Raw genomic sequence first — 17,229 nt, 5'->3', positions numbered from 1 at the left:
ACACAACCTGGGGATCTCTCTCTGTCTCAGGTACTGGTACTACACAACTATTATTAGACCATTTCTGCTCTAATGTGCAGTAGTATAATGGACAGTCGTACGGAAATCCACCTACCAGAAGGGAATGGAAAGCGATCACAGGCTCGCTGCGCTGTACATAACAGAAGCTTTAAGAACAACTCTAACGGCGGCTCTTGTACTGTTACTAAACCTGTCACCTAAAGACCTCTTCACCGAAAACTGGGTAGCAAAATCGGTGGGAAGACTACTAGCAGCAGGAGAATTTACATATAGTACCTTCTGGCATAGCTCGGTGGGTAATGGCGGTTGTGAAAACACCGACTACATGACCCCACATATGAAAAGATGTCTGGCGTAAAGATATGATAGCTACGCGGAGCACTCTAAACGATGGAGTTGGTGCTGGAATATGTGGCAACCTTTTAAAATAGCGGACCACTGTAGTATATTTCAAGCTGAGGTCTTTGCAATTGAGAAAGCAGGCCTCTAATACACTTGCAGTCAAATCCAGAGAACATCTACGTAGACAACCAAGCAGCAATCATGTCAGCATCCTCGTATTACATATCGGCCAGAAGTGTCTTGGGAATCAGGGCAGCAGTGGGAAGTTTAACCAGAAGTAAGCAACTTCACTGCTACTGGGTGCCAGGCCACAAAGGTAGCGAAGTCAATGATATAGTGGACGAGATTGTCGAGAATGGAGCACGGCGAAAATCCGAAAACGTGATCCACATTGAGCAACCCGTGCTTTGTATATACGACAATCTTGACAAAAGCATGGAAAAGAAAACAAATACCCATTGAAACAAACAACCTGGGTGTAAAACTGCAAAAGTCATGTGCAAACGGTAGATCCGAGGTACAGAAAATTCGTATTGGCACTCGATTGAGATTGAGATTGTAGGAACGTGAATTGGAATACTTACTAGTCACTGTCTGGTAACGACACACGCCCGCAGGTTGGAGCTGACAGATCGAGAAGACTACAGGAAATGTCTAGAGAAGGGAACCAGAGAAACAATGGAGTATCTCTTGTGCACTTGTCCCGCATTGACAAGACAACGCCGTAGGCCCCTGGGGTTCCCACGGTATGATTCACTGATGGAAGTATTGATAGTGAGACCGCAGAGTCTGTTAAAATTAGCCTTAAGCGCAGGTATCCTAAAAGATGACTACTCTAACTCTAACCTAATCTATTGCATTTGATCTAGATAGTTAGATAAGTTGAGGATTGCTTTGCGACCAGGGCTTACCCGAGACAACTTACCGGCCTAGGCAAATGCCAAACTCTGCGCCCTTTCTAATCCTATTTCGCCTTAATAAAAAAATTGGGATGGCGCCGACTACGATATCTAGTTATGATTGTTAAGAAGGTCTTAAAACACCGAATGTCTGCAAAGTAGATAACGTTTAAAAAATTTATTTTACCCAAAAAGTATACGAGTACACCTAGAAATAACGGGTGATTTTTTTGAGGTTAGGATTTTCATGCATTAGTATTTGACAGATCACGTGGGATTTCAGACATGGTGTCAAAGAGAAAGATGCTCAGTATGCTTTGACATTTCATCATGAATAGACTTACTAACGAGCAACGCTTGCAAATCATTGAATTTTATTACCAAAATCAGTGTTCGGTTCGAAATGTGTTTCGCGCTTTACGTCCGATTTATGGTCTACATAAGATGAGGCTCATTTCTGGTTGAATGGCTACGTAAATAAGCAAAATTGCCGCATTTGGGGTGAAGAGCAACCAGAAGCCGTTCAAGAACTGCCCATGCATCCCGAAATGCACTGAAAATGGAAGAACTGAACTTGGTTGACATGTGGTTTCAACAAGATGGCGCTACATGCCACACAGCTCGCGATTCTATGGCCATTTTGAGGGAAAACAATTCATCTCAAGAAATGGACCCGTAAGTTGGCCACCAAGATCATGCGATTTAACGCCTTTAGACTATTTTTTGTGGGGCTACGTCAAGTCTAAAGTCTACAGAAATAAGCCAGCCAAAAAGTAAATGTCAAATTTTATGCGTTTTTTTTTTAAAAAAAGTTATCAAGCTCTTAAAAAATCACCCTTTATTATTATAGATTGTACAGCATTAGGAGTGCTTATGCTCGAAACTCTTTCTAAGTTCTTTACTGTTGTATTTGCTGTTTCCAAATTTTAGTTTGCCTCGCCAGCTTGAGGATTTTTCTCCGGAGGCTCAACAACTTTTTCACTATTCTATGGATTTGTAAAAATTTTTTTTGACGAATCTAAGCATTTTATTTAAGAGAACTAAAAAATGTAAAAGTGTTCTAGTAAATATATAGTACACACATATTTAAGTTCATGGGTGAAATATTGATCTGAAAAAATAATTTTTTTTTGCCAAATCTAGTAACCTATTAAATAGTTCTTTCACGCATAATGATATGAAATAACACCTCAATAAAAAGTGTGAATGACTATTGGTCTTTATTATTATTAGTGCCACCAATTTTTTCCATTTGTGATTAATGGATATTCATTTCGAAATACGATTTTGTTGTTCTCTACCATATTACCGATTGTTATGCAATTGATTGTGTTTAATGGTATGTTAATTGATGCTTTTTTATCTCTTTGTTTTAACTTTTCTACAAGCAAAACATGAACTAAAAATAATATGATTTGCAGGCTATTAGCTGTTGGAGCTTTCACTCGTTTAAATTTATTTTTTATTTAATTTTAATTTATTTTTTATTTAACCATTCACTTTTATTTTCTTTTATTTATAATTTTTAATTAACCCTTAATACAAAATAAAAATAAATTCATTTATAATTTGTTGTGCTAATTTTTTATTGTGCTTGGACTCTAACGAGAAAAAGTGTTTCATTGTAATAAATATTATATTTTTTCAGTTCTTTTCGCATTTTCGATAACCTATTTAATATCAATTATGTAAACTAATTAACTCACTTTATACACTTAATAACATAAATTTCTTTTTCTGTCCGCCCACTTCCACCATTTAGACGCTAAACGTACTTCAACGGATTCCAATATGAATCTCAGCAATAACAACAGTAGTAATAACAATAATAACAATGGCAATAATGACAACAACAATATCAAGGAGCCACTTCTGAATAATAACATAACAACCACCAATAATAATAGCTGTGAGTCCCACACCGAACTTAATGCTGATATTATTACGAACAACAATAGCAGCAGCAGCAACCCCATAGCAAATTCAACGACCCACAGCAATGATAATTCGAACGATCCCGATATGATTTCACCCATTATTATGGCTAAGTTCCTCGAGGACGAACTGAAGGCGAGTGAAGTGAAACATTGCGATACTTGTCAATGTTCCAAACAGGATCTCACGGTACTGGCAGACGTCTCGCGATCCTATACAGTTTCCACGCAAACTCCGTTCCAACTGCAGCTCGGCGGCGGTAATCTTAACGAACCGCTCACACAATTGTGCCTACGTTGTCATAGCAATTTGAACTCACCATCACGCACCAATAGTCCCTATCTGATGAAATTGGTGAAATCCAGTGATTCGGTGATTTCGGAAACGAAAAGTTCTGTATCGGATCTCAATGATATGGATAAATTGTTTACACCAGCCAAAAAGGATGATTTGATGGTGAATCCCATATTGGGACATCACCGTTTGTGTGATCGTACGGCTGGCAGTGGTGCTTTGCAACATCAAAACGCCATTGCAGCGGCCAAATTGAGCACTACACTACTTTATCCAACCACACATTTGGGTACTTATGGGAATGAGAAGTATATGTTGGAGACGAGTAATAGCCTTGCAGCTGGTATGCAAGCGAAAAGTGGTTTTCAGCGACGCTTCCTGGAGGGTGGCGGCACTGCTCTGGAGTTGCTCAATGCCGCTATTGGCAGTGCCAGTGGTAATGTCACATTACAAAATGTTGCCAAGAAGGTGACGGAACAAGTAACACCAAAATCGGTGGGCAACGATGAGTTGGATGACGAGGCGAAACCTTTGCTCAGTGCAAGTTCACAATCTAATTTACTGGATTATGGTAGATTAAAAACAAGTGTCGGTATAGAGTTAGCTGAGTCTGCGATGGAGCAGCAAATGAAATCACCAGCGAGTGTATGTAGTGCCTCCGATCCTAAGGAAAATCTCTTGAAGTCTGCAATTACCGGCAGCGTGAATAGTCTGTGGAGCAGAACGAGTAGTTGTGAGGGCGCAAAGATGTTCGAGACCTTTAATAGGAATTTGATTAAAACCATTAAGGTAAGTGGAATAAAAACATTTCTGGCGGCATACAGTGTTTAGAAGTGAATAGCGCAATAAAAGAATAGGTGTAATAGGGAACCAAGATTGGTGAGATAAGGAATTGTACGAGATAGTTGAAGACCATGTTCTCACACCACCAGTTTTGGTCCTTTGTGTTAACAGATGTAGTCCCATTTCTATTTACGTCCATGAGGACTGCTTATCCTTTAGAATGACTTCACTTGAGGCGAATTTTAAGAAACCCTGTGGCCTCACTAACGATATCTCTTCCAGTGTCTTATATCGTGTGGCGCTACAAAACCTTAAAGCGTAGCCTTGCCAATGTGGGACAAATGCACAATATATGCTTCTTTGTTTCCGTGGTGCCTTGCTCTTTACATTTATTGCAGTCTTCGCGATCTATTATCCCTATTCTGCAGGCGTGTGCCTCTACCAGAATGGGGCCAGTAAGTATTCCGAACATGTTTCTACAGTCGCTTCTATCGAATGCCAGTAGGAGCTTTGTATATTCTTAATGTACGGTTTTACAGATGATAGAGTTTTACACCAAGGTAGATCGCTCCATTGCGTTTTGATTTTCCATTCCATGCTCCTGTTCAGATAGATATAGACAATTCACGGGCTTGCCAATGTTTATCACGTTTTCGGGTGACGGTCGTGCACTACTTGGCAATTTCGTCCACTATCTTATTGCGCTCGATACTTTTGTGTTTGGTACTCAGTAGAAATTTCTCATTATTACTAACAAAGTCTTTCCTCTGCCTTCTTCTTCTCCTTGTTTACTTTTGTAGACACCGCTTACGCGGTAATAGCCGAGTTTGCATTATCGCTCCAGTCGATCTTCCTTTTCTCGGTTTGGTGCCAATTGGAGATTCCAAATATAGTCAGGTCCTTCTCCACTTGGCCTTTCCAACGGAGTAAAGAACTTCCACTTCTTCTGCTTCCCCCTCGAATATTATTAGGACGACATGACCTAGCCAGCGAAGCAACTGTCTTTTAATTCACTGACCTCATACAGCTCATTGTTCCAACAAATGCGATATTTGCCATGGCCAATGCGAAAAGGACCATAAATCTTTCGCAGAACCTTTCTCTCAAAAACTCATAACGTCGACTCATCACATGTTGTCATGATCTATGCCTCTGCACCATATTAGCAGGACGGGAATAATGAGTGACTTTAACTGGTTCCAAGATAGACGAAATTATATAAGACTTCAAAGTTAAGACTGTCAACAGTGACGTGGGAGCTAAGTCGCGAGTGCGATGACTGTTTGTTTGATGACAGGAGATATTTCGTCTCGCCCTCGTTCTCTACCAGACCCACGGATGTTCTTTGGCTTCCTAGAGGATACTTGGTCTAAGACCGGAAGTCGTGAGCCATATGTAAAATAATCGTTTCCGACCACTCCCGAGTGAGACGTGCTCAGAGAACTTTCCTCACTTACGTGTACTTCTAAACATGACTCCATTCACTTTCTTCCTTCTTTTATTTTTTTATTCAGGCTTTAAAAGTATGCATATTAGATCTTTAATAATATTAAGAAACAGGTATATTCTCTGTCTATCTGTGAAGTGCGTCGCAAAAGAACTGCTTCGGCTTGGCTGCCGAAAATGGATCTGGGCTTTTAGGCAAATCAGGCTTACCAACCCCTGTATTCCAAATAGTTCTTTACTTGTCTTGCATCATCCGACTGATCGATGACATGCAGGACCATTATTTCCTCGTGTCTAGGCCCGAATTTCGAACGTTTTTCGGCAATCGCTTGTTTCAATTTGATACAAAGTTTTCCCCATTAATGATTTGACTCAGTTTAGGAAGCTCATAATACAATACTGAGCATTACCTTGATGTGGATATTCGGCTTTGCCGTTGATTTGGCTCATTGACCAGTTTATATGACACTTGAAACCACTTAAGCACTGTAAAGCCATGGTCATAAATGATATTATAATTAATATTTTATACTTACATATTTATTAAATTTTCCTCCCTTACAGGCTGAAAACCCCAAACACCGTGGACCACGTCTCTGCGCTATGCGCATACAACAGAATGGGCAAAGCAATATACTGCTAGATAACATAGAGTCGATGGAAGCAGTTACGCCCATTATTTATAAACGGCGTGAGCGTCTTTTGGACGAGGAACTGGATGACACTAAAGACATCATTACTTCCAACACAACAAATATTTCGAGCGCAGAAATAGCAGCAGCGCACAGAGCAGAAGATGCAAGCGTCGGTTATACCACCACGGATGTAGAAAACGAAAAGTTGGCAGATGTCCTTAACATACAAGCGGATCCATTAGAAAAGAATACCAGCACGCAGGCGCAACGTAACGAAACCGAACTACAATGTGGAGTGACGGAAAATGAAGTGGATCCAAATAGTTGTGTGGTAACAAGTAATAGCCCATATGAACGGTTAGGTGGCGAAGGTGAAGGTAGAGAAATGTTTGCCGCGGATGATGATGCAACTGGCGCAACAGCAACACTTATAGATCTAACAGAAGCACCCATTACTGCAAGCGATTTAACAACAGCACCAGCGGATCAATCCTATACGGCGCCTGAGGAGACTGCTCGCGTGCAGGAGCAGCGGAACTCACTCACTGCAAAGTCAAATGTAACACCGACGATCAGCGCATTGGATATGGCGCTTGCGCAGACTGCATTGGAAGCCACGGGTGCCACTCAAATGCGCATCGAACCGGTGAGAACTGTGAGTAGTGTTCAGCAAATGCATAAACCAAAGCATACAAGCATCTATCATTCATTGCAAAATGAGTCCAGCTCCAAAACCTCACACAATTCCAAATCCTGCACACAGTCGAGCTCAATAAGTGATGCAATTGACATACAAGAGAGCATTATTCTACGGCGCCAACAGCTCAATCGTGTTGCCGAATGGGTGCAAAATAATACGCAACAGCTGGAGCAGCAACAACAGCAACAGCAGCAGCAGCAACAACAACGTATACAGCAGCAACAACAGGCACTAAACGCGCTGAATAATTGTGACTCCTCGGGTGGTACAGATCGACAATCATCATTTTCAACACTAGATCCACTGGACTCGGTCTCCATGGAGAAACTATCAATGGATTCGGGCTATAAAACCACACCACAACCGCACACAAATGGCTTTCATCAACCGTTAGATGACGCGAATAAGTCGACCGAAGACTCACTCTCACCGAAAACCGATACAAACTCTAGTCTTAACAACAACAACTATAAAAATAGCGCACTTCTCAATCACTACCCAGCGGACTGCAGCAATCAACAGGTGACCATGCATGTCTATCCCACAAATACATACTTTCGACGCACCACACGTTCCGGCCTACCTGTGGCTTATACAACACCCGATCCGAATGCACCCAACACGGAGACGTTCTTAAACAACTACAATAATAATAACAACAATAGCGCTTGCAGCACAACACCAACGCTGCCCGATCAGCCCACTTGTGATATACTCAACTACAAATACTATCCCAGTGATACGGATAAGACACGCGCCATCAGCGCCGAACTCCATACCACCACCAAGCACGTGGACATTGCACAAATGGAGTACAATGTAAAGCAATTTCTGCTCAAGCAGAACGAATGGTCGATGCGCACCGGCACCACGCGTGGCGGCGGTCGAGCCGGCATCAACACGTCGGCATCCAACTTAAGTAGCGCCAACTCGCAGGTGACGCTCAGCAGCCAACGTACGCAGACCACAGCGAAGACATTGCGGCACTTGAAGCTGTTTAGTGGTGTCGGTGTGGGACCAGGCCTAGGTGCGCGAGTGCAGCCAACTTTGTTAAAAGATGCGTCGGCTGCGACGGCTATGGTGGCGGCGGGATCGTTGAGCAACCGCGAGGAACGAGAGCTTAAAGTGAAGGCGGCGGCGTCGGCGAATGGCGTCGAAGGTGCGAAAGTGACAGCAGCGGTTGCAGCAAACGCCTTGCCCCACAGGACTGAAACGAATTTATAAGAAAATTTAGTGTTTAAACTATTGTAATTGCAGCTTAAGCTTATATAAAATGTGCACACATACTACAAACAAACAAACGTACATACGCAAATTTACACTAATATCTATATGTAATTAACTAGTTTTGTATTAACGCTGGAACAGTGCGCGGCTGAGGCATACAAGCAGGCGCATGAGCTTGCCAACGGAAAAAAGGAAGCGCTAAAATGATTAAGCTTAACTCCATAAACTCACCTAATCATTAAAATTAATAATTCTTAACAAGTAACGTACATACATATATATAAAGTTTGTATAGAAAGAAGTCTTACTTTAATGCCCACATGCATACGGAATTACTATAGAGTGATAAGGCAGAAAGTAGCGTCTATGTACATACACCGTATGTGGGTAGCGTGTATATTAAGTATAAAAAGCGCTTTCAATACTTAAGGTATGCATTTGTATATTTGTATATGGGTCTTTCTATATTCAAGCCATTCCGGATGTTAAAAAAACTTATTGTTTCTTTTAGGTGTTTGATAAAAATGTTATAGTAGGCTGAAAAGAGGCCTGGAGTATGATCAACACTTCAGCAATCCTTTAACTTTTCTATAGTATTTTCGCTTTCTAATGTGTATTCTCTTGAGTTTTAAATGTAAGAGAGAGAAAGAGTAAGATAGTAAGTACATCATCAGTTCGAATCATAAATCATTTCATTTTAAAATTTTTTTTATTGATTTTTGAGATTACGATTAGGTGGATTATGAGCGGCACTCACTTTGCATATAATTGCTTCATACTCAAATATTCATTACCGCTTTTTTCAAAATGCCCTTTAATAAATTCAAAGTGTCAATGACATCATTTAAAGATTGTCCAAAATCATTTGGGGAATTATTTGATGCTTTCGGTCTCAAAATGCTCCACCGTCGCCATCGGTGCTAACATACCTCGTACAGAAATTAGAAAGCCGCTTACGAATGGCTGCTTTACTTGACTTAGAGCTATTTCTTGGTATCAGCAACATGTATATAAAAAGTAGTACTTCGTTAACACGCGAAGTTGCTTTTAGTCCGAGTGGATGAAAACACTTCAGGTTGAGAAGGAGCTGGTTACACTTCGAACCTCCAATTGGCGCCAAACAGCGAAAAGAAAGAACGACTGGTGCGCTGTTATAACTCGGCTATAATCGCGTAAGCGGTGTCTACGCCAATAAATAAGAAAACTTGCATCACTGACAAAATTCTCTAATCAGAGTTCTCGAAGCAAAAAGTTTCCATATTTGATAACTGAAGAAAAGCAGCCCTCATTTCCGCTTACTGTTTTGAAAGTTTCAATTATTTTCTTTGTTTGCTCAATCTTTGAATTTTTCTATCAATGACTAATTGCTTAGGCAGGGGTAGAGTGAAGTCTGACGATGCAACTATGTCTTTGGGAGGCCCATTGTGCAACCAGCGGAACTAAAATCGATTATGTCCTTTCGAAACCACCCTGTGGTCTTGATGGAGTTCGTCAATACCAAAAGTTTTATCTGTGGGCTTACCTTTATTCTGAGATTAGGTAGGTAGATATGTAAGATGACTGATCAAAGATCGTGGACTACTAATTCCTATTTGAGGCCATACTAAAGAAGAACTCCTGTATTCGAACTTATAAATTAGCAAAACGCTTAGTAGACAAAACAAATTTGCACAGGCGTTTAGTTTCCATTCCCGCATGCTTGGTAAGATGTCTGAACGTGCTCTCAAGTGTTTAAGTCTTGACCTTTCGAACGCGGGACAGTCAAGAAGGAGGTGTTGAGTTGTTTCATCATCTTCCATATAGCTCCTGCAGATGACGTCTGGTAGGCTTCCCAGACTTACTGCATGGACGCCAATAGAGCAATGGCCCGTTAAATACCCCAAAACTAGGGAGAGGCTAGCCTTACTGAGGTCAAAGAGATCACTAGATCTCTATCGATCGATTTTGGCTTAATACGCTTTTGCGACAGCGCATGTATCGATGGGGGCCCAACGCTTGCCAAGCTTCCGCGAAGCCAAGCTATCTAGTACTAAAACACAATAGAATACGAGAACACCGCTCCTATTCTACTGATAGCGTTTCTAGGGTGTCTTTTCTTGCTAGCTCATCAGCATTATAATTGCCTGCGATTCAGCTGAAGCCTGGCATCCATACCAGTTTTATCACAAAGATACTCGATGCTATTGATAGCGAGTTTAGGCGCTCTTTGACCAGCCCTGAACGCACTGTTAATGAGCTCAAAGCTAGTATCGCCACTCCGCTATCTGAGTAGATGGTCACTCCTCTAAAGTAGGCTACCCTCCAGAGCAGTAAATCTACTGCCACTGCAATAGTTAGGGAGTCTGAAGCTGGAGTTAATAGAGAGCTCCTCCCTCGGCCGATAGTGCACGTGTAGTCCATATTCCATTCATGTCACGTTTGCTTGCTTATTGAGCAAGTTAGATATTGACTCCACCGAGACTCAGCCATCTCTATAACATGCTTGTCGATTAAATATCCACAAGTAGCTAGAGATACATGAATTCCGTTTTTTTCGGAGTCAAATTGTAGGGTGGTACCTGCTCTAGCCAGTTCATATGTTGCATTATGTTCTCTTAAGAAGCTGCTTCGCACGGAGAAGAGAGTGGAGAGGGAACAGCACTGGCAGCAGACCGAAGGAATGCGCCATACTAAGCAGCTTCTAGGAGAGTACAACCTGTCAAGGTTTAAGGAAATAATCAACCTCCCTCGTGACAAGCACTTGTCCAACATCGGGATAGTCTCTTGGTCAAACTGCCGGTTCTGCGACATTTAACAGGAAACCCCAGTACACCTGACTCTGGAATGTCTAGCAATTTAAAGAAGGAGGCTTAAGGTCCTAAGTTCCATCATACGTTTACAGGGATCACATCACATCAGTGGCTCCTAGAAGGCGACTGGAATTGCTGTCAACATAAGTATTCAAATATATTTCTAATTGTAAACACATTCTTTGTCAGAACATGAAGGCTTTCTTTTAGTTAGTCAAAATGCTAAAACAGATTTTGGAAAGGAAAGACCCATATCATATATACGACCCATTAAGAATTAATTAAGCCCACGCGCTTTAAATACATACATATATATGTTTAAATATGGGTGTGTATACGTAATTGATAGCTTCCGTCTTTTACCCAACCCTGCCTAATAAGCCCTGCCCTTCCGTAAGCGTTAGGAAGCGCTGAAAATGTTAAAATTCCATTTAGTATTTATGAATGTAATCGACTTAAAAATAAATACTACATATAATTAATACAATTAAGCCTAAATACATATAACATACAAACCGATATATGTAGATGTAAATCGTAAAAAGGCAAATATTATAAATATAGCTATGAAAGTAACAAGAACAAAAATACAGCTAAATCGTCCAAAGAAAACTAAATAACTTTAAAGATATACATACATACATACTTAATTAAATTAAAAGTCATCTACATATGTACATCAATATATACATACATACATACATTGTCATTAAAGTATCTGCTTTTGCAAAATGCTTAAAAACGCTTTCAGTCTTATCGAATATATTTTGCCTTATTGGTTTGAGCACTTTTGAGTCACAAATACTGAGTAACTAAACTTAATCTTATACTATTTTTCATGAAAGTTAAATTATGAGTGCTTATTTCAGGTTAACTAATATTGTATTGTATATGAAATTGGCTAAAAGGGTATAAAATAGCTAATTATTCATATAACACCAACTTTTGCTGAACCTTCTATCTTTATGTCGTTCGAAAATGTTCAAAAATAAACGGTTACTTTTTCTGATCCAATTTTATTGTTAATACCTACAGTATATAGATTATAGCCAACACTAATTCCAAAAAATAATGTACACATTTAAACAACCCTAGTTCTACTCCCGGAATTCGCAAGAATTAAATTATTAAAAACTTGCATGGTTTCAGAAAAAAATAGATATTATATTGTATATTAGGTAGTCGAAAAAGTCTTTTCGTATTTTGTATAGATGTCGTTGCAGTCATATACGATATCTCCAGTGCTACCAATCACATTGTGTCATACCGTATAGTGTTGGGAAGGTGAAAGCTTAAGCTTCAGTTATTGGAAAAAAATAAATAAGTTCGGGGAAGTTGAAAATAGTTACTGCTGTTCAAAAATAAGTGAAAATAATGAAGAAATTCGCTATATTTCGAAATTTTTGTATAACAAAGGAAAGAATGCCACGCAAGCCACCAATAAAATTTGTGAAGTTTACGGAGACGATGCTGTATCAGTTCGTGCAGCACAACAATGGTTCGCTCGCTTCTGTTCTGGAAATTTCGATGTGAAAGATGCACCTTGCTCTGGTCGACCTATCGTTGAAAAAGTCGATGAAATTATGGAAAAGATTGACCAGAACCATCACATAAGCAGCCATGACATCGCTAAAGAACTTAACATTCATCATCAAACGGTTTTTAAAAAAGGCTAATTACAAAAAGAAGTTCGATTTTTGGGTACCATATGAATTGTCTGTGAAAAATTTATTGGACCAAATTAACATCCGCGATTCTTTGCGGAAGCGAAATAAAATCAAACCATTTCGGAAGCGAATAACAACAGAAGACGAAAAGTGGATCAAATACGACAATAATGAGTAAAAGATTATGACTCAAGCGTGGTGAAGCTGAACAAATAGTTGCAAAGCGAGGATTGACGCCTCGAAAGGTTATGCTGAGTGTTTAGTGGGATTGGAAAGGAATCATCCACTATGAGCTAATCCAGCTTAATCGAACGATTGATTCTACATTTTACTGTCAACAACTGATGAGATTGAAGCAAGCAAACGAAAAAACGGAAAAAATTGAGAAAATGCTTCTTTTTCCATCAGGACAAAGCTACACCACACACATCTTGGATGACTCGGCAAAAACTGGGAGAGTTTGGCTTGGAAGTTTTGATGCATCCACCATATAGCCCTCAAGCACCATCGGACTATCATTTGTTTCGATCAATGCAGAACTCCTTTAATGGAGTAAAGTTGGCTTCAAGAGAAGCCTGTAAAAATTACTTGTCGCAGTTTTTCGCCGAGAAATCAGAACATTTTTACACTGATGGAGTAATGTCTCTAGCGGAAAAATAGCAAAAAGTGGTCGAATAAAATGGTACATATTTGGTTCATTAACGTTCATTATAAATATAAAAAAATAAGTTGAAATTTGATTAGAAATACGAAAAGACTTTTTCGATTACCCGATATATATGAATTCCATAATTATTGTAAGACAAAATTGTAAATCGACTGAAATCAACCATTATTATATCAGGAATGTGGGAGTTAGGGGGATTTTGGACCGTTTTTAAAAAATTTTTGAAACAAAACTTCATTATGTCTAAAATATTAACTGATTATTTGACCTAAATTCAATCAAAGTGGCGGAAATCTTTATACGAGGGCTGCTATATATATTTCTGGCCTAATAATGAAAATAGGCATATTTATCAACGAAAATGGTTTTTTTTTTCGTTGGATTTGGCTCGTCTTGGAAGACGGTCGATTTCTGTTTTGTTTCGGGCTCATAAGCATAGATCCATGATTCGTCACCTGTGACGATCTTATAAACGTCTTTTGAAGCACCGCGATCGTATTTTTTCAGCATTTCTTTACACCAATCCACACGAGCCTTTTTTTGAGCAATTGTCAAATTGTGCGGGATCCAACGAGAACAAACCTTTTTTACGGCCAGGTGTTCATGCAATATCGAATGTATGCTGGTGGGAGAAATGCATAGGCATGCCTCTATCTGAAGGTATGTTACATGAGGGTCTTGCATTATCAGTTCACGTACGGCATCGATGTTTTCTGGCACAACGGCTGTTTTTGGACGACCTTCACGGAATTCGTCTTTGAGCGAGCGTCGGCCACGATTGAATTCGTTGTACTAGTTTTTCACAGTGCTATAGGATGGTGCTTCATAGCCATACAAAGATTTTAGTTCATCGATGCACTCTTGTCGTGATAATCCACGTCGAAAGTTGTGAAAAATGATCGCACGAAAATGTTCACGAGTTAATTCCATTTTTTGGCCGAGATGATTTTTTTAATTCCCTGTAAATAAAACAATTCACGATTAAATGACAAAACGTTCTGAGTGATGTTATGCTAAAAAATGTCAAACTTTCCAATGGAAATGTCAGATTGCACCTGGCAACACTTAGTGTTGCCTAGTCCAGAAATATATATAGCAGCCTATGTATGTAGTTGAGTTTCATATTTTTCCGAATATACTGGAGTAATGACACAAGTTGGCGCAGTCAGTTCAGACCTGCTCTTAGCCCGTTTACTACCGATTTAATGACTTCCTGCTTTCTAGCTGACTTTAAGCCGTTTCTGTTAGTCAATCTATATGATATTTAAATGTTTTCATAAACAAAATGTGATTTATCTTTGAATATGAATGAAATCGTTCTGTTTGTAGTTTTTCCTTTTTAAGGTTCCAAGTGATATTTTCTACTTTATACCCATTTTAACGAGCCACAATTGCTTTTTCAAATGTTGAGATAATGAAAGAATTTATATACAATGGATTCCCGCCGCTTTGTTGTTCTTCAGAAAGGTAATTGCTATTCGAACTTTTCGTGGTCGCGCAATGGAACGTCTGCACCATGATCATCAATTGGGGAATCGGGTTCACCATCTCCAGGTGTTATGCTTTCGCTGCTATTCACCAGGCTGGAGAAGTGTTCCCTCAATAATTTCAGGATGCTCAGAGCATGAGTCATCAGATCACCTCTGGGGGTTCTACAAGAGTTTGCTCCGGTCTTGAAACCTTCTGTTACTCGCCGTAACTTTAAAAGAAAACTACTCACATCATTTTCTTAAGAGCAGTTAAATTACTAAATTTGTTACTCTTTTGTGAGAACTTAAGCAAAATATGAGGATAGTGTAATGAAACTAACTTTATGTTTACACAATATTGGCTTGCAAGCATTTGCGTGTCAAGACTCGTTTAACTTTCCATTATGCTCTATATTTATCACTATTATTAATAAAATCAGGAAAATATAAAAAATTTCATATCCGCAGCACACATAACTCGTGTAAATGGCGTAAAGCAATATCAACTAAAAAAAAAGCAAAAGCAAAAACCACAAACATATACAATCACAATCACACATATTCATGGTAGACGTGTAAGTATAGGTTTGTATTGAATATAAACTCGCAACAGCGTCCGTATTTGTACTAGTAATAGTATTTGGTATTAATGGAATTTGCATTTACATACATACATTCGGTGTGCGAAGAATAAATTAGAAATTACGAAATCGTAAAAAAATAACTGTGAAGTGCTTTAGGCGCAAGAACTCTAAGCAAACAAACGAAATGCGAGTATTGTACGTTTTCATTTTCATTTCCATAATAACGTAAGTATCTGTGTGTATGTTAAACTGTGTGTGGAAATCTATTGATGTAATGCTCGTTTTGAAAACAAAAATGTATTAAATGAAATGCAAGTAGCTACCTAATCCAAAAATGCTCAATTAGTAAACTCCTTCAACTTAGTTAGTAGACTGTAACTGTAAACACACACACACAAAATCTAGCTATGTATGTGTGTACGTTTATGCACATGTATACAAGTATCGGTAAAGGCTTTTCAGATGTACCTATGAAGTAAGCAGTAATTAGTTTACAACTACAACACATATGTATTAGCAACGCAGATAAGAAAAATAAAATAAAAAAAAAACACTTATTATAGAAAAAACGCTAACCTTTAAAACAAAACAAATAGCTTGCATTGCTCGAAATGTGCGTATTGAATCCTTCCTATTGTATACCTTGACTTAGTAGTTATAAACGTTTTTCTTATATACGTATATACACACACACACAGCCACACACGCATACCCATCATACCAAAGTAAATACTTAGCTGACATATGCCAAAGCCTGCAACTAAAAAGAAAATTGTTGTAGCATTTGCTCAAGAGAATAATATAATATTGTACGTGCATACATATTTACTTGCAATCGCCTCCTAAATGCATATTTAGTATACAACATATAAATGTAAATGGTATAAATTAATATAACTGCATAAATATAGCAAGCGATATTTAATTGTAAAATGAAATTGGTGTTCAAATGAAGTAAGGCAATTAATTGATACCTCTCCCAATGTTTGTCTTTCAATTTGTTTCAGCACCTATTTGGTTTTCAAAACATATTTACATAAGTAAATTTATATACATGCGTTTGAACTTATACTCACATATACACTTGCAACTATTCTTATATACATACATACCTACATACCTACATATGTATGTCCATCGGATTCGTGGAATTCACCTGGCATCATACGTAAAGCAACACAAACAAATCATGTAACGGCTTCATTACTAAGAGTACTGGCATTAATGCACACATACTTACATACATACATACATATGAGAACTCACCTACACTCATATACATACATTTAATCAGATTAAACTATAATGCTAAACGAGTCTAGCAAACGATTTTTATAAGAAAAATTAGTTTTTCATGAAAAAAATATTCGAGAATTTTCTATTTTTTCCCGATTTTTATAAAAAATTTAGTTCTTCATTAAAAAACAATTGAGATAATTTTGTCTTTTGCTCATGAGACGCATTTTTTAGCTGTTCCTATAAAAATAAACAGATATTTTGTGGCGAAACACACCAGGTGTCTAGTATAGTGCCAAGTTGGGTACAAATTTTTCGTGTTGGTATTGCATACTTTCAGGCGCAGGCGCTACAGATTTAGTACAGTGTGTTATTTTGCAGATTTACAGACAAATTATGGGTGTAACTGAAAACGATCGTTAAAATGACAAAATTTTGAGAATCAATTTTATTAAAAATTGGAAAGTGATCAGAATTTTTTTTTATTAAATTAAAATTTTTCTTTAATTTTTAAAAATTTTAATATTTTTTTTTT

General features: G+C 38.5%; 1 protein-coding gene across 4 annotated transcripts in view; it reads left to right on the top strand.

The window, feature by feature from the left end:
* LOC105227137 (putative uncharacterized protein DDB_G0277255) overlaps positions 1-10,136 on the top strand; it is a 151,859-nt gene extending 141,723 nt beyond the window's left edge. For 3 of the 4 annotated variants that reach the window (XM_049459226.1, XM_049459225.1, XM_049459227.1), the window contains exons 5-6: positions 3,025-4,280; positions 6,285-10,136. In XM_049459226.1, the coding sequence (XP_049315183.1) occupies positions 3,025-4,280; positions 6,285-8,279 (3,251 nt within the window). In that variant the 3' untranslated portion in view covers positions 8,280-10,136. Of the gene's footprint in view, positions 1-2,152; positions 2,602-3,024; positions 4,281-6,284 lie in introns of those variants that run through there. The other variant, XM_049459228.1, reaches the window with a different exon arrangement.
* The last annotated feature ends 7,093 nt before the right edge of the window (positions 10,137-17,229 follow it).

The sequence above is a fragment of the Bactrocera dorsalis genome, chromosome 5 (genome assembly GCF_023373825.1).
Source record: "Bactrocera dorsalis isolate Fly_Bdor chromosome 5, ASM2337382v1, whole genome shotgun sequence".
Taxonomy (NCBI): domain Eukaryota; kingdom Metazoa; phylum Arthropoda; class Insecta; order Diptera; family Tephritidae; genus Bactrocera; species Bactrocera dorsalis.
This window is presented reverse-complemented; position numbering and strand designations above follow the sequence as displayed.